Source organism: Panthera pardus, unplaced genomic scaffold (genome assembly GCF_024362965.1).
Source record: "Panthera pardus isolate Hobbes unplaced genomic scaffold, ASM2436296v1 HiC_scaffold_8, whole genome shotgun sequence".
NCBI lineage: Eukaryota > Metazoa > Chordata > Mammalia > Carnivora > Felidae > Panthera > Panthera pardus.
In genome coordinates, this window is record NW_026527013.1 from 12,901,993 (window position 1) to 12,920,475 (window position 18,483).

Consider the following 18,483-nt stretch of genomic DNA (forward strand, 5'->3'; position numbering starts at 1 on the left):
TGCGGGTTAGTCGGAGCAGTGAATAAGCTGTCCAGGTCTGACTCATTCGTTTATACTCTAGCTCTGCCCTGCTTCAGCAGGGTTGCATGTGCGAGAGGGGACCCAGCTACAGGCATTTCATTTCTGTCTCTGCTGGGTGTACGAATCTCCCAGGGCCACTGTCACAAAGAACCACAGACCAGGCTGCTTGAGCAACAGAAATGCATTGTCTCACAGATCTGGAAGCCAGAAGCCCAAGATCAAGGTGTTGGCACGGTTGGTTTCTCCCTTCTGTGTCTGTGTCCTAATCTCCTCTTGTCAGGACAGGAGTCCTGTTGGATCAGGCCCACCCTAATAACTTCATTTTAACTTAACCATCTCTTTAAAGACTCTATCTCCGAATCCAGTCGCATTCTGGAGCACTGGGGAGTAGGACTTCAACATAAGGAATTGGGGTGCGGAGGTGGGTGGGACCCACTTCAGCCCATAACACTGGGCAAGGGACAAATTTCGTCTTTATTTAGTGAAGCAATTTTGGACGAACAGTCACACCGATAGAGTTCATCTTGTTGAGTCTCACTCATTTAAAGAAACATTTTAAGGGAGGTGGCCAACTTGGCCACATCAAGTTTGGAAGCATCCCATTAGGAATCTTCCAGATCTCACACGCGTCCTTAACGTTTGGGGTGACAGTAGACAGACAAGGACCCGGCTTGGGAAGAGCGGATCTCGTGGGACTTTACCAGGGTGTATTTAGAACCAGGCCTGGGAGACTGTGTGTGCCCACCCGGGGGCTGGCGAAGATTTGTGATCGGGGGCGTACGGAGGTCTCTGGCCTCAGTGTTGCTACGGTCACAGGAGGGGGATCTAAGAGCGACTCTGTTAATGAACCAAAATGACTTTGGGACCAGCCGCTGCCATAGCTGATTTGACAAAAGTTTCCGGAAGATCTGAAAATCATTCAGCAAAAAGGGTTAACGAGGCAGGTGCAGAGCTGGCTTTCAGGGTTACCGTGAGAGCAGAACGGCCCTCGCCTCTTTCCCCCGAGTGCAGATGTCAGGAGTCATGCCCGCGGAGAGGCGCCCAGCACCCGGCGAGCTTGTGACCCGGTCAGGGCTTGTTGGCGGAGGAAGAGGGACACACGAGAGCTCCCCCAGCAAGCCCTGGCAAAGGTCGTCTCCCTCAGAGGCCGATGCCACCGCATCCTTGCAAGTGTAGTCAGAGCAGTGCGTCAGCGGCAGGCCCGCTGGGGCTTTGCCCCGGGCCTCCTGCGGGCCTCCTGCTCGTCTCTCTGAGCATCTCCATCCCGTCCTAGGATGGGTGGAACAGAGGGAGTGGAGGGGTGACATTTGAGATGTCGCTTCTCAGGTTTCTGGGATGCACCCGGGGCTTTCATTTCCTGGTGAGCAGGGTCTCCGGCCACTGCTTGGGAAGATCCCTGGGATCCTCGCCTATACGTGGAGATGCTATTTATCAGGAGCTAGTGGGAGAACAGGTGGCACAAAAGAGGCGAGCCCAGCCCGTAGGCCCTTGGGAAGCCTGTGTCTCCCCTAGGTGGTCCCCGAGGAGTCTGCCTGCTGGCTTAGCAGGGAGCCAAGATGAAGGCAGGGAAGCTAAGGGATGGGGTGTCAGGTAGAGAAAGGAGCCTGAACTGGCTGGGGCAGGTGTCCGTAGGCCCCCGCAGCTGATGTGGTCCCCCGACAAGGCCGGCTCGCTCTCGCTCCCTCGTTCTGAATATTGTGCAGTAGGTGAACTTGGGCTTGGAATCTTGCTGATGTCTGCTGTGCCTGGGAGGCCCTGGGGACACCCCAAAGTGTGTGAACTTTGCTCTTATTTAAAGCACAGTTTCTCAGCCTCGGTATTGGGGACACCTGAGCTGGGTCCTTCTCTGTGGTGGGGACTGTCCCGTGCGTGTTGAACAGCATCCCTGGTCTGTCCACCCACTGGATGCGTAGCAACCCTCCCACCCCCCGAGTCGTGATAAGCTAAAATGTTTCCACATATTGCCAGGTGTCCCCTCAGAGAAAAGTCAACCCCAGAATGAGAACCATTGGTTTAGGGGTTCTGTGGAGTCTAGGAGACTTCGTGTTCTGTCATTATGTTACTAGGGGCGCCTGGGTGGCTCAGTCGGTTAAGCATCTACTCTTGATTTCGCCTCAGGTCGTGATCTCACGGTTCGCGAGTTTGAGGCCCACATCTTGGGATTTGTCTCCCTCTCTCTCTGCCCCTCCCTGGCTCACTCTCTATCTCTCTCTCTCTCAAAAAAAAAAAATTAACACATTAATTAATTTCAGTTAATTAATAGAGGTCCTAGGATGCTGTGTTCATGTAAATGCACCAAGTGGGGAGGGAGAGAGGAGGTATCTCACAGACGCCAGGAGGGAATCCGGCCCCGTTGTTGCCATGGTCACGGGAGGGGGATCTAAAAACGACTCTGTTGCTGAACCAAAATGACTTTGGGACCAGCCCGTTGCCATAGATAATTGGACAAAAAAAGTTTCTGGAAGATCTGAAAATCATTCAGCAAAAAGCGATCCTTAGGAGGGATCACCCTGGCTTGTACCATCTAAGTCCCCAGGAATTTATTCTGGTGTGTCTATGAGTTAGGGACCTAAATCAATATTTTTTTCCAACTGATGAACACAGTGTTTCTTGACCTCAGCACTGCTGACATGTAGGGCCGGGTCATTCTCTGTGGTGGGGACTGTTCTGTGCCTTGTAGGGTACCGGGCAGCATCCCTGGTCTCTACCCCCCTGGATGCCAGTAGCTCCCCCTTCCCCGGGTGGGAACAATCACAAAGGTATGTCTCCTGTCATTGCCAGATGTCCCCCGGGGCCACAGTTGGCCTGGGAGAGAGGAGGGTCTGAAAGAATGCTGAGCTCCAGGACAAGAAGAGGTGGCTGAGACACTGTGTGTCAAACCTGTGACTGGCCCACAGGGACACCTTTGCCCCTGCCCTGTGGTGATGCGTAGATAGGCTGGGAGGGGAGCCAGTTGGGGGCTGTCACCAAAGATGCTGACAAGGCAAAACCCTGGGCTGTGGGCTGCCTGGGACATCTCACTGGGTCCAGAAGTGTAACCAGGATCATCACGGCAGAAACTGGGCCAGGGGATGGACTTTGTGACCAGGAGGAGCCCTTGCCCAGATGAAGGCCACGAGGCCCTGGGTCACAGGTGGAGGAGAGGAGGCGACTCTGGAGGCTGCCCGCCCTGCAGCCACACACAGGGAGGGGCCAGTGTGGTTGGTGATCAGTAACGAAGCCAGTTCCACGGGAACAGAAAACAAGGATGGGGCTCGAGGGTCTTGTTGGCAGGACAAAGGATCCGTGGTCTCTCTCTCGGGTGGGAATGTTCTGAAGCGGATGGGGTGGTGATGGCAGGCGTCTGACCATAGTACAGACTGCTGTCCCAGGCGCTCCCAACGCGTGAGCCACGTGATATGTGGATTCTACACCAGTAAGTCGTGTTCAAAGGAAGAGTTTTATCAGAACAAAATGCCATTTTGAAGCGAAAACCAGTGGGCCGCCGGAAGGATCGAGTCGAAGGGGGTGTGTCGTTGAAGAAACCAGACCCAAGCGGGGCTCCTGGTGGCAGGCGATGTGGATTTTGAGGGGACAGCAACAGCTCGTCTGAGTCTTTGGAGAGGTTAAGTGAGGAGCTGCTTTGTTCCAGGTTCCCGGAGGCTAATGGCTCTGTGGGCCACCAGTGGGGCAGGACTTGCTCCCCAGGCCAAGTGTCCCCACTGCGACAGGAGGCTCCACAGGGACTTGGCCCCGAGGCGGGGGATTCCCACGGGCCCAAGTGGCTGACCCATACGGGGCACTTAGGCCGAGGAGTGGGCCCACTCTGTCCCTTTTGAGGGGCTGGCACAGAAGCCCCTCGAGCCCCGCCTGAGGTCCGTGAGGATCCAGACTGCCTTTAAGAGCAGAGTGGGGCAGGGTGCGGCCCCTCCTTTTCCAGGGGCCTCTCAGCCAAGGTCTCAAGCAGGGCTTTTGTGTGTTTCTGCCTGGGCATGGCGGCAGGGGGACTGTGTGATTTGGAGAGGGACCCCCAAAGGGGTCTCTTCGGCCCATCTCAGCCTTCTTCCCTGGGAGCCTTCCGAGTCTCCATTTAGGGAGCCCACTGGTCACCAGGGAAGGATCTGAAGCGCGGGTCCCCGCAGGACCTTGAAAGCCTGTCTTACTTCCCCCTGTAACCGGAACTGTCCTGTGTCAGGCTATGGCCCGACCACAGCCACCAGCAATCCCCTCCCTCCTAGCCCCAGACACCTGCTGGAGCTGTGGACCAGCAACTACCCCCCCCCCCCCGCCCCCATCCCACAGTCCACCTGCCACATACAGCCTAGCTGACCCCTTCCAGATGTCACTCTTGTCCTGGTTCTCACTGCTTCCAACCAGCCAGGCTCCCCATCAGACTTGCATGAAAATTGAAACTCCATCCGTCCCGTCCCACGTTCGCAAGGCCCTGCGGGATCTGACCTTCCTGACCTCAGCCCTTCCCCCTCCAGCCTCAGCCCTGCTGGCCACACTGGTCTCCTTGTTCTGAGACCAGCCCCAGCTGCCCCTGCCCTTGGCGCTCACCGCCCTCGCCTAGGCGGCCCTCCCCAGGAGCTCAGTCCGTGTGCCCCCTCCCACTGCACAGGCATCAGCAACCATCTCCGATGAGTGCTTCTCTGCCTCCTGGTTCATCCAGGATGACTACCCTGCCCTGGTCAGTTTCTGTCCCCGTGGCCGCACTGCTGATGTCCGGGGGCCGGATCATTCTTCACGGTGGGGGCCATCCTGTACACGGTAGGATGTTGAGCGGCATCCCTGGCTTCCATCCACCACATGCCCTGGTACCTCCCCCCTCCCCCAGTGGTGGCGACCAAAACGTCTCCAGCCTCCAATCGGAGACGCACGTGTCCGCTGGGGCAGCGCAGCATTGCCCTTGGGTGAGAACCACCGGTGTAATACCATGCGGGATTTTTCCTTTCCCGAGAGCTGTCCCTGTTGGAAATGCCTCTTTGCTCATAGGTTGGTTTGTCATCAGCCTCCCTAAAGGCCAGATCCCTTTGGCCTCCTTCACCTCTGCATATCCACATCTGGAGAAACACTTGTTGACGAGCGGGACATTGGAAAAAGACAGCCTGTTCTTTTTCAGAGGGGGTGGGAGAGGTAGTCACAGACCCCAGGGAGAGCAAACAGCCTGTGTCAGCCCCGAGGGCAGCTGAACCAATAGAATAGAACATGCTGGCCCAGCATATGCCTGAGGGAGGGGCTCTCTCCAGGGCTCAGACCGGTTGGTCCAGACTGGAAGGTTGGAGCACAGGACTTAGGGAAGAAAGGGACAGTTGTGAGAGAGCATTTGGGATGGGTTTCTGGGGGGGGGCCGGGGAGGGGGTATTCAGAGCAGACGGAAGAAAGGCAGTGGTCCTTCTGGATCAGGGCCTTGCTCGGAGCATCTGGTATCTTCTGCCCTGGGCACCTGGATTCGTGTTCTGGGGCTGCCGTAAACTGTGGTCTGAGGTACCACAAACCCAGTGGCTTAAAGAATAGAAATGTATTCTCTTGGGCTGCCTGGGTGGCTCAGTCAGTTAAGCGTCTGACTTCGGCTCAGGTCATGATCTCACAGTTCGTGGGTTCGAGCCCCGCGTTGGGCTCTGTGCTGACAGCTCAGAGCTTGCAGCCTGCTTCAGATTCTGAGTCACTCTCTCTGCCTCTCCCCCACTCATGCTCCGTCTCTCAAAAATGAATAAACATTAAAAAAAAATTAATGGGGTGCGTGGGTGGCCCAGTCAGTTAAGCGTCCTACTTCGGCTCAGGTCATGATCTCACATTCGTGGGTTCGAGCCCCGCGTTGGGCTCTGTGCTGACAGCTCAGAGACTGCAGCCTGCTTCAGATTCTGAGTCACTCTCTATCCTTCCTCTGCTTAGTCTCTGTCTCTGTCTCTCTCTCAAAAATAAATAAACATTTTAAAAAATTAAGGAATTTATTCTCTTGAAGTTCTGGAGTCCAGAAGTCCAGAATCCAGACATCAGTGGGGACCTGCTTCCTCCAAAGGATCCAGAGGCCAGGGGGACAGGGGGATCCTTCCTTCCCTGCCTCTTCCAGCCTCTGGGAGCTTCCTGGCGTTCCTCGGCTTGCGGCCGCATCACCCCTACGTAAACCTTAAGCCATCCTCCAGCTCCGAGCCGCCACACCTGAGAAATATGCTCAGTTTGTGCCTGTTTCTCAGCGTGTCCATCTTGAAGATAATTTCACGTGATCATCTCTTCTTAAAAAGCCTCCACAGGCTCCAGGAAGCGAGCATTGGAAAATGGAGGCGCCCAGAGTTGTTAAGTGGCGTTTCCTAAATGATCCTGCTGTAATGCTGGCCTTCTCCTTTTAGCTGGAGAGTGATTTCATCTGATAAACATGTGGCTGCAAATTATGGCCTTATATAAACGAAGCAGCTACACTACACTTTCTGGAGGCCCTGTCCGCCTTATTTTCCAGCAAATTCCGAATTATTCGCCAAGCTGATAGGCAGAACCTTGCATTTTTGAGCACGGGGCCTTGGCCGGGCCTTGAGAGCAGCTCATTCACATTTGTCCCACTCCCCCCGCCCCCAATCAGGGCCTGAGTTTTGGTTGTGTGCCCCCCCCCCCCCACCACTTTGCCTGCACCTCCTTCCTCCAAGAACATAAGAGAAAGGCCCTGAATTGAGGTCCACGTCTTTTCACAGTGCAGAAAGTATACCCCGTGTGGTGTTTGCAAAGCCCTTGAATTTTCCACGGCTCGGGTTTTTCAGCAGGAATCTCTCTTAACTGTGGTAAAGTGCACGTAACATGAGGATTCGCGTTAGCTACGTCGAGTGGACATGTCGTGCAACCCCCACCTCTGTCTAGTCGTGGACCATTTCCGTCTCCCCCGGAAGGAAGCATCCCTCCCTTGGCCCCCGGCAACTGCCGCTCTGCCTTCTGCCGTCTCTGTGGGTTTGCCTGTTCTGGACATTTCACGTAGACGGAATCTCACAGCGTGTGGCCTTTTGTGTCTGGCTGCTTTCACTGAGCGCGACGTTCTTAAGGCCCACCCACGTTGTAGTGCCTGCCAATGCTTGTTCCTGTTTATGGCTGAGTAATGTTCCACCGGGTGAATAGACCGCATTTTATTTCTCCACTCATGCTTCGACGGGCATTTTGCTTCCACCATTTGGCTCTTCCGGGGGCCAGTTTTCTCACCTGGCAGCTCGATTTCCATCCGGTGATGAGGGCACATCTCTCCCGTGAAGGCCCCGGGTAGACAGATCGAATCAGTGCGGAGAGATGGGTCTCACTTCCCCCTTCTCACACTTGCGAGTGCTTCAGTGAGCATCACCTGGAGGGTAGAACGGCGTTACGGTTCAGAGTAAGGGTGAACACGCAAGTTTTCGGGACCTGCTGCCCCCAACGTGGCTGCAGCCTGCGGTCGCCGGTTGGCTGAGCCGTCCCCCCTCCCTCAGCCCCAGACGTACTTCCTTTCGTTCTGGGCACAGGCTGGAGATTCTTGGGGCACAGGTTTCATATCCACTTGTGACCAGGACCTTCAAGCCACAGTGTGACCAACTTCCAGATCTCAGGCTCCATTAAGACTCAATGAGGAAGGTGCGATCAGAAGCCAGAGAAAATGGCCTACCCCCTCCAAGAGAGATGTCATCATTTAAGAATGTCCCTTGGAGCTGTGTTCATCAAAACAACATGGCACCTCACAGGCATCGACAGCCCGGAAGCAGACCCACGCATGTCAAACAATTCGTATACTGTATTTAACAAACTAAAGAGACTCCCTGGCCAAGGGAGAGGATTCTTTAAGGAAAGAGATCATCTGGATCCCCATTTCACCTCCCACACTATTCTGGGTTGACTTGTGTCCCCCACAAATTCATATCCACCTGGGACCTCTCAGAACGTGACCTTGATGGGAAATAAGATCTTGGCAGATATAATAAGTTAAAGGTTTCAGGATGAACTCATCTTGAATCCAGTAACCGGCATCTCTAGAAGAAGAGAAGAGGACGCAGAGACAGGAAAGGACCACGTGATGATGGATGAGGAGATCAGAGTGACGCACGTACAAGCCAAGGAACGCTAAGAGTTGGCAGAAGCTGCCAGAAGCTGGGGGGGGGGAAGCATGGGAAGGATTCTCCCTCAGAGCTTCCAGAAGGAGCCAGCCCTGCCTGCCAACACCTTGATTTTGGACTCATCCAGAAACGTGAGACAATGAATTTCTGTTGTTTTAAACCCTCTCGTCTGTAGTGCTTTATCACAGCAGCCCTAGGAAAACTCCCACACCACCCAAATGATTTCCAGATGGATGAGAGTTTCAACGTAAAGAATAAGTCCAGGGAAGGAGAGGGGTACAGACAAAAAGTATGATTCCATGTTAATCAGACCTGGGAGAGGACGAGACAACAGACATGAAAGAAATGACCCACAGATCCACTGCCTGGAAAATACAACATTTGTATCCCCAAAACACCGGAAGTGGAAGCCAAGTGCCCTTGACCCTGACAAACCATCAATACCCTTCCTATACAAAGAGCTGTTCCAAAGCAATGAGCAGGAGGAAAACAACAACAACAACAACAACAAACAAAATGGACAAAGGACGTGAACAACTTAACAGAAACAGAAAAATAGTTGCTCACGACACAAAAATTTTTTTTGAAGCCCCGCCTGACAGCCGAAGGAATGTCAATGACAAGATGCTCTTTTGTGCCCACTGATGCCTGTGGGTTGAGAAAAATATTAACACTTGGTGCCAGCGAGGAAGCTGTGAGGCAAGCACCCTCGTATTACCCCATACCCGTACTCTCGCCTGGGTGAGGCTCTCGGGAAGTCGCTGGGGCAGAATGGATCGGATCGGGGGCCGTCGAAGCGAGAACGCAGAGCGAATCCGACCAGCGCGGTGTTGTAGGGGAAATGATACAGCACGTGGAGGAACAAGGGAACTCTGGGTCTGTGCTTCTGTTGTTGGGGACACAGTGTTGTTGGGGACCCTGAGATTTTGCCCTGAGAGCAGAGCCGTCCTAGAGCTGGTGGAGGGGCTCAAGGAGCCTTCTGACCTGAGGGGACAAGGACAGCCCCCCAGGGTGGGGCGAGCCCCTCATCTGAGGTACAGATGAGGGAAAGAGGGGGCAGGGTGCCTGGGAGCGGTTGGGTGGCTGGCCCTCCAGGCCTGCGGTGAAGGCGGGGCTGGTGTCTCACAGGAAAACAGCCCAGGCCAGGAGAACTAGGCTTTCTGCTGGGGGTCAGGGGCTTCGGGCAGCGTGTCCCTGATTGGCCTGGAGAAGCCCTGCAAGGTTCTGGTTGGGTGGGCAGTGGCTGGAGTGTTTCCAGAAACCAACGGGTGGCCATGTTGAATCAGGCCCGATGACCAAGGGCTCTGAGGGCTGGCCGTGGGGTGCCTTCGAGGGACTCTGTGCTGGGACACGCACACCTAGACCAGTGCTGCCAGGGGGTCCCTCCTGATTGGCTGGTGAGAAGAGGACAGTTCTGGGGACATGGTGACAGCAGTCAGGATGTGGTCAGGGAGGATGTGGGGGGGGGGGAGTAGGGAACAAGCCTTCTGGGTGTTTGGGGCCCAGGAGAGGTGGCTGTGGTGGGCTGGGGGTGGAGTGTGGCCCCTAGGAGCATGCAGCAGAGTGGACGGGCCCCAGGGGGCAGAGCCTGGGCGGGGGGTCCCCTGCACAAGAGCAGGTGCAGGTGATGCCTCCATCCCCGGGGGCTGCAGAGCAAGCGAGCAGAACCAGGAGAAGTCAGTGGCCAGCCGATGTGACTGGTGGGAGCTCGGTGGCATCTTTGGGGAGAGGCACTGCGATTTTTACAGTGGGGGGACGGGGGGGATGGTGGCTTGAGGGACAGGTGGGAGTAGGAAGGGCTGGCTCCAAGTCATGTGGAAGTGAGGAGGCAACCAGGCTTTTCCCTAAGCTGGAAAAGGGTTTATTAGTGTCTTTGGTTTTCAGGCACATGAGCCATTTCAATGGGAGGGTCCTGCCCCAGATGACCGGGGAAGGGGCAGGGGGGGAAGGAGAGTGCGGGCTCCTTGGGGAAAAGGGCCAGGTGAGGCCAGGCTGGACAGGGAGGGCCCCGAGACAGGTCCAAGGCAGAGGAGTTTCCCAGGACGTGGATGTGGTGGGCCTGCGTGGGGCAGGTGGGCCCTGTGGGGACTCCTGCAAGGGGCCCCAGATGCTATCTGTCCCGCGCTCCCCTACTCTTTGGCTACCCCTCCCCTCCTTGCAGCCCTGGTGGTCAGCAGCTACCCTGAGCGAGTCTTATCTCCTTCCTCCTGGCCTGGAGGGGTGGAGCACACATCAGCTGGTCCTGTGACTGCCCGCATGGCCCCCAGTCTCTGAGCATGCGGTTGTCTTCTGCTCCCCACACCAAGGGGCCCAGGGCTACGAACATCCCCTGTGGGGCTCTGACGGCACCTGGTGATTGACTGGCTCTGGAGGACAAGGGGTGGCACTGAGGGCAGCCGGCCATGCGGCCCTTAGCCCATTCTGGCTTTGACCAGACCCTCTCCAGGGCAAGGCAGGGAGGCCCCGTGAGCAAGAGCGAGGTGACATCGGCGGGCTCTGATGCCTCCTCACCTAGGTCAGTGTCTGCTGGGAGGAGAAGGCAGGTGCATCCGTGTGACCTTTCCACCACCCACATCCCTGCACTTGGACATGAGACAGTCCAGAGCCCCGAGTCCGTGAGCCGGACCTCCCCCGCAAAGTTGTGGCACACATCAGCTGTGTCTGCACAAGTGCCAGAAGGGGCCAGCTGTGCCTGAAGCCCTGGCTCTGTGCGTGTGTGTGTGTGTGTGTGTGTGTGTAGGAGTGTTCGTATGAAACTGCACGCGGGTGTGTCCGTGCTTGTGCATGTGCTTTGGTGTGTGTGTGCACGCGTGTGGGTGTGTCCGTATGGAAGAGTGTACATGCCCATGTGTGTCTGTGTCTGTGCGTGTTGTGTGCTCATGAGCACGTGTGTGCGTTCGCGTGGCTGCGATTAAGGTGCACACCCGCGACCTGAAGCTCGTACACTCTCCACCTTCCGCAGTGGGCGCGGTGCTGCCTGTAAATGTCCTGCAATTGGGGGACAGCCAGGAGGGCGGCTGGCACTCTGAACACCTGACACAGGTTCCCTACCCCTTGTCCACTGTGGCATCCGAGGAACTCCGTGACGGGGCTCACGGGTTGGACATTTTGGAGAGAAAGCAAGAAGTTTTGAAAAGATGCTTTCCTGGGGGACTGGGTTCCTTTGTAATCCACGTAATTTTTAGAGCGTTATTGGGGCCCCTGGGTGGCTCTCGGTTAAGCGCCCAACTCAGTCTTGGCTCAGGCCATGATCTCACAGTTTGTGAGTTCAAGCCCCGAGTCGGGCTCCAACCTGACACTGGAGCCTGCTTGGGATTCTCTCTCCCTCTGCCCCTCCCCCACTCTCTCTCCAAATAAATAAACTTAAATAATAATATATATGTTTTTTTAATTTTTTTAATGTTTGTTTTTGAGAGAGAGACAGCATGAGCTAGGGAGGGGCAGAGAGGAAGAGAGAGACAGAATCTGAAGCAGGCTGCAGGCTCTGAGCTGTCAGCACAGAGCCCGACACGGGGCTCGAACCCACAAACTGTGAGATCATGACCTGAGCAGAAGTTGGACACTTAACCAACTGAGCCACCCAGGTGCCCTTCCTTTTTTTATTTTTTAATTTTTTTAATGTTTTATTTATTTTTGGGAGAGAAAGTGACAGAGTATGAGCAGGGGAGGGGCAGAGAGAGGGAGACACAAAATCCGAAGCAGGCTCCAGGCTCTGAGCTGTCAGCACAGAGCCCGACGCGGGGCTCGAACCCACGAACTGTGAGATCGTGACCTGGGCTGAAGTCGGACACCTAACCGACTGAGCCAGCCAGGGGCCGCAACAATATATATATTTTAAAAAGAGCTTTATTAACTGCAGCCGATATACCGTAAACTATACTTCTTTAAAGCGTGCAATTTGGAGAATTGTGGCACATGTAAACACTCATGAGCCCACTACCACAACCAAGATAGTAAACACATTCATCACCCCAAAAGTCTCCCTGGGCTCCTTTGTTGTCCCAACCTGCCCCCTCCCCCCCAAGCAGCCACTGATCGACTTTCTGTCTCTATAGTCTGCGTTTTCTAGAATTATATATATGTGGAATCATACTGTATACACTCTTTTTACAACTGTATTGAATTTGCAGGCGCCTCACTGGCTCAGTCAGAAGAACGTACGACTCTTGATCTCGGGGTTGTGAGTGTGAGCCCCACATTGGCTGTAGAGATTAAAGATAAATAACCTTAAAAAAAAAAAAAAACCTTTACAGAGGTGAAATTCACATAACGTAGAATTCACCATTTTGAAGTGTACAATTCAGCGGTGGTTAGTATATCGTCAGCGTTGTGCAACTTTCACCTCTGGCTGCCGAACAATTTCATTCCCTGAAAGGAAACCCCCTCCCCTTTAAGCAGTCACTTCCTCTTTCCTCCACCTGTCTGCCTCCGGCCTCTGGCAACCACCGATCTGCTTCCTGCCTCGATGGATTTGCGGCTCTGGATGTTTCATTTAAATGGGATCACACAAAAAAAAAATAAATAAATGGGATCATACACTGTGCAGCCTTTCGTGTCTGGCTTCTTTCAACAGTGTTTCCAAGGCTCATCCATATCGTGGCATGTATCAGGGCTTCGTTCCTTTTTATGGCTGAGTAGTATTCCACTGTGTGGATGGACCACATTCTGTTCACTCGTCAGCTGTTGGACCCTTGGGTCGTTTCCACCTTTCGGCTGTTGTGAATCGTGCTGCCGTGAACATGTGTGTACGAGTGTTTCTTTGAACACCAGGTCTGTACCTAGGAGCGGAACTGTTGGGTCTGTGCGTATTTTTTTTGGTTGTCTTCTTTCTTTCTCTCAGCACACAGATCCTGAGATTGTTCCGTGTTGTTCCATGCTGTTCCGAGGATTAGAGGTTGGTCCCGCCTCGTGGCCGAGTAGCGTTTCGTTGCGCGGCCGGTTTGTTCGTCCATTCGCTGGTCGATAAACATTCGGGTTGTTTCCGGTTTGGAGCTCTTAGAAACGATGCCACAAAGCACATTTGTGTCCAGTCCCTCTAGGGGAATCTGCTTCGTTTCTCTTGAGTGACTGCTAGGAGGGGAACTGCTGGGTCACATGCTAGTTGTATAACTAACTTCTAAAGAAATTGCCACGTGAGGTCCAAACTAGATGGGCCACGTAATCTAATACAGTCTCTGTAGTATACTGTGGCTGTTTGAAGACCCTTAGCAATGTTGGTATCTATTTATCTGCTAACCCTGCATAAATGCATCAATCCCAGGGAGATGCTCAGAGTTACGCATAAAGATGTGTGTCCAGGAAATCAGAAACCAGCTGCCCGTTGGTAACAGAAGGATCACATGCTTCACAATTTCTCTATGTACAGCGACATCATTAAAAATCATGTTGCAGGCGCCTGGGTGGCTCAGTTGGTTGAGCATCCGACTCTTCATTTTGGCTCAGGTGAGGTTCCCAGGGTTGTGGGATCAAACCCTGTGGCAGGCTCTGCGGTGAGCGTAGGGCCTGCTTAAGGTGTTCTCTCTCTCTCTCTCTCTCTCCCTCTGTCCTTCCCCTGCTCACTCGCTCTCTCTCAAATTAAAAAAAAAAAAAAAATCATGTTTCAAGGTGTATTTTATGACATGGAGAAACGCTCACAGGTATCTACATACCGCATAAAGAACAATCCAGGGGGGCGCCTGGGTGGCTCAGTCGGTTAAGCGTCCGACTTCGGCTCAGGTCACGATCTCGCGGTATGTGAGTTCGAGCCCCACGTCGGGCTCTGTGCTGACTGCTCGGAGCCTGGAGCCTGCTTCCGATTCTGTGTCTCCCTCTCTCTCTGACCCTCCCCCGTTCATGCTCTGTCTCTCTCTGTCTCAAAAATAAATAAACGTTAAAAAAAAATTAAAAAAAAAAAAAAAAAAGAACAATCCAGGTTTTGTTAGTGTACACGTGCCACTTGTGAAACTGGGAGAAAATTTCACCAAAATTGCTTTATTTGGGAGAAAGTTTAAAAAAATAAATATTCCCGCCTCCCCCCACCCCGGACCTTCCTACCTGTTGCCACTAGCTACAGCTGGCCACGTGAACTATTGTAACAGCTGCGTAATGTATAGTTTTGTTTGGCCTCTCCTTCCCCTGCCCTGCCCACATGCTGCAGGACTTGGTTTCCCAGAGTCCGAATCATCTCAGCCTCCAGCGGGCCCTCAAGCTCAGGGTGCTGAGTCATGCTTCCTTCTAGAGTACAGGTCAGCAAACTTTTTCTTTTCTATTTTTGTTGTTGTTGTTGTTGTTGTTGTTGTTTTCAGTTACCTTTTTCTGTAAAGGACTGGAAAATAAGTATGTTTGGCTTTCCGGGCCTCAAGGTTACAGGCTTTCACAACTATTCAGTTCGATTGTTACACCAAAAACGACCGTAGATGATGTGTAAACGAGAGGACTACATTCCAATGAAACTTTATTTCCAAAACCAAGGGGCGGGCCTTCCATACCCTTCTCCCTCTTTTTGCCTTCCTGTCGAACGAACTCCTCTTCATCCTTCAGAACCCCTCTTAGATGTTGCCCCTCCGCTAAAGCCTTCTCTGGCTCTCGAGGATAGTAACTTCTCGCTGGCGTGGCTGATGCACTCACATTTGTTTGCCTACCAGCTGCTCCCGCTGGGCTTTGAACCAAGGTCTGGTTCATCTTCGTATCCTCAGCTACGCTTACGTGGCACACACCGAGCCCACCCGTGACCCATGCTGCGTGCGTGCCTCTCGCTCCAAGACACAAAGTGAACCGTTGCCAGCGTTGGCTGCATGGTCTCTTTTTCCTGCGATGTCCGAAGAAGCAGATGAGGTTTCGTTTTGTTTTTTAAATAAACTTTTTCTATTGGAATCATTTTAGATCTACGGAAAAGTTGCAGAGACAGTACAAGAGCCCCCTATGCCCCTCCCCCAGCTTCCCCAAATGTAAATATCTTACATTATCGGGGCGTGTTTATACCACTAAGAAATGGACGTTGGTACACGGCTTTTAACCAACCTCCTGATGTTATGTGGATGTCACCAGTCCTTCCATTCATGTCCTCTGTCTGGTTGAGAACCCCGTCCAGGGAACCCACTGCACCTGGTTGCCACATGTCCCCAGTCTCCTCCTGTCTGGATGGTTCCTCCGTCTTTCTGTGTTGCTTAAGACCTCGGCGGTCTTGGGGAAGACTGGCCAGGTGGCCTGTAGGATGCCCCTGATCTGCCTAGGTGTGTCTGATGGTACTGTCATGATTAGAGTGAGGTTGTGGGTTCTAGAAGCAAATGCAGTCTGAGCAGTTCTCTCAAATGAGTTTTGGGGGGCTGTCCCCACCTTAGTCCTCCTCTGTGGGGTTTTGGAATCTCTAGGTTTGGGGGCAGGTTCAGTCTTGCTCAACCCAACGTGCCTCTTGCTGCCCCTCGTGTGTTTTGGGGGCATAACCAAGGCCCGCAGGGGAACTTGGGGATCTTCTGGGGAGGTTCTATCAGAGGGGAGAGGCCAGGAAGGATGTGGGCCGAGAGGGGCTTAACTGAGAGATAGTTATGGCCATTGGACTTGAGGGTCTAAGATGCTGACTCGGGGTGGGGGGCAGGAACAGGGGCCGGGATGAAGCAAACTCCAGGGGAAGAGTTTGACCTTGGGGGATGAGGGACGGGGGGGGGAATGAGGGACGGGGGGGGCGGAGCAGGAATCTGGTGATGTCACTCTGCAAGAGTCACAAACCTTGGATCAGGGGTCACATTTAAGGACAGACAGAGGCTCTTCTACCCTTCTTGCCTTTTTTTTTTTTTTTGGAGAGACTGCGAGCCGGGGAGGGAGGGGCAGAGAGAGAGGGGGACAGAGGATCCAGAGCGGGCTCAGCACTGACAGCTTCAGCGAGCCAGATGCGGGGCTGGAACTCACGAACCCACGAGATCGTGACCCGAGTCAGAGTCGGACGGATGTTCCAACCGGGCCACCGGGTTCCTGAGCCACCCAGGCGCCCCCTTCTTGCTTTTCGAGAGAGCCCCGTTAGGGGCAGGGAAGTCCATCCCGGCCGCGGGTCTGAGACTGTCGGCTGGGGGTTGGGTGTGCGTGTCCCCCCCTCCACCACCACAACCACTCTGACCGTGCCACCCTCTCCCTCCCAGCTCCAGGACGCGCGCCCCGAGCCCGGGAGGCATGCTGAGGCCAGGCCAGCGGCAGGATGAGTGTGAACGAGGCAGGCAGCTCCGGCCGCGGGGGGCAGGCGGCCTACCACCTGCACATCTACCCGCAGCTGGCCACCAGCGAGAGCCAGGCCTCGTGCCGCGTGACCGCCACCAAGGACAGCACCACGTCCGACGTCATCCAGGATGCCATCGCCAGCCTCCAGCTGGATGGCACCAAGTGCTACGTGCTGGTGGAGGTGAAGGAGACCGGTGGGGAGGAGTGGGTGCTGGATGCCAACGACTCGCCCGTGCACCGCGTGCTGCTGTGGCCGCGGCGGGCGCAGGACGAGCACCCGCAGGAGGACGGCTACTACTTCCTGCTGCAGGAGCGCAACGCGGACGGCACCATCCAGTACGTGCACATGCAGCTGGTGTCCCAGGCCACGGCCACACGGCGCCTGGTGGAGCGCGGCCTCCTGCCCCGGCCGCAGGCGGACTTTGACGACCTGTGCAACCTCCCCGAGCTGACCGAGGAGAACCTCCTGAAGAACCTCAGGCACCGCTTCCTACAGCAGAAGATCTACACGTACGCGGGGAGCATCCTGGTGGCCGTCAATCCCTTCAAGTTCCTCCCCATCTACAACCCCAAGTACGTGAAGATGTACGAGAACCAGCAGCTGGGCAAGCTGGAGCCGCACGTGTTCGCGCTGGCCGACGTGGCCTACTACGCCATGCTCCGGAAGCACGTCAATCAGTGCATCGTGATCTCGGGCGAGAGCGGCTCGGGCAAGACGCAGAGCACCAACTTCCTGATCCACTGCCTCACCGCGCTCAGCCAGAAGGGCTACGCCAGCGGCGTCGAGAGGACCATCCTGGGCGCCGGCCCCGTGCTGGAGGTGAGGTGTCGCTCTTGCTAACGCGTGGGTGTTACTGCCGTCCAGCTGCGCTGGGACCACTGCCGTGGAGAAGACCGTTTCTTATACTCCGGGTGTCCTGGAAATGGGGCGGGGGGGGGGGGGGGCTCGGCCGGCCACGTGGGGCCACGCCGGGAAGCACCGGGGCCGGAGCGAGGGGAAACCATGGGCACGGTCTCTGTTGTGGTTTTCACGGGAAGCAACGGGGGAGCCAGGGTGGGCAGGCTTAGAATTAGCCAGGCTGAAGAATTCCGGGGGCTCCGGGAGGTAGGGGCTGCGCTGCTTGTCTGGTACTCGGCCCCCGGGGTGATCAGGGTGGGGGAAGGTGGCCCTGGTAACAGAAGTGGTGGCCGCATGGGCCCTGGCATGGTTGGCTTGCCTAGGCGAGGCACACTCACGGGTGAGTCCTTTGCTCTCAAGAATTAGCTAGCCTAGGGGAGGGGCAGTGCCTTCAGGGCCGGCCAGGCCTCCTGATATCAAAGCATCAGCTTGTAGGGAATAAAGGGCCTGATTAATACACTGTTAATCTCTACCGGGCGGGCCGTGATCTATACTCCAGTTCCAGAAAGAAAAGGACGGCATGTCCAAACTGAACAGTTCGTGACAGGGTGTTTTCGGCAATGGAACCTGTGTTCAGAAGGAAACTGGCAAGGCAGGGTGCGGGCCTGGGGGGCTAGGGGACAGTGAGGCCAAGAGAGGGGGGCCTCCTGGCATCACCATAAAGGCGGTGGGTGAGGAAGCCCCCTCCACCCTCCATCCGATGTCTCCATTGGCCAGACCCCACAGAAGCCGTTGGTGCATCATTGTGACTGAGCCCTCTGGATGCAGGGGCAGTGGCAAGGACCACCCAGCACCCATCACTCTTGGGGTTTTGGTGCCCGATGCATCCGTGTCTCAGATCACGGTGTAACTTTTGTCACCCGGTGAGGGCTGGGACAACACATGGGCCCGGGGGTCTGTGCCTGTGGGTTTGGAGTTCAGGGCTCTGCTCTTTTTTCCTCTAAGTAGATTGTGTCAGAATTAAGTGTTTCTAAATAATTAAGTTTCATTAAATATAACGATGTAAGTTATAGTTCTTAGAGCGTTTGGGTTTATAGAAATACTGAGCCAGACAGTACAGAGAATGCCCACTTATCCCCTCACTCTCCACACTTTCCCTGTTATTTTTTTCTTGTAATTGGAAAAAAAAAAAAAAAAATTTTTTTTAAGTTTATTTTGAGAGACAGAGAGCAACAGAGCATGAGCAGGGGAGGGGCAGAGGGAAGGAGACACAGAATCCGAAGCAGGCTCCGAGCCCTGAGCTGTCGGCACAGAGCCCAACGTGGGGCCCGACCCCCTGAACCGGGAGATCATGACCTGAGCCGAAGTCAGACGCTTAACCGTCCACCCAGGCGCCCC

General features: G+C 54.8%; 1 protein-coding gene across 1 annotated transcript in view; it reads left to right on the forward strand.

Moving 5' to 3' along the window:
- The window catches only part of MYO9B (myosin IXB), a 90,346-nt gene that overhangs the window by 4,070 nt on the left and 67,793 nt on the right, over window positions 1-18,483 (forward strand). The window contains 1 exon segment of the mRNA XM_053897777.1: window positions 16,172-17,067. Coding sequence (XP_053753752.1) covers window positions 16,228-17,067 — 840 coding nt within the window. The 5' untranslated portion in view covers window positions 16,172-16,227.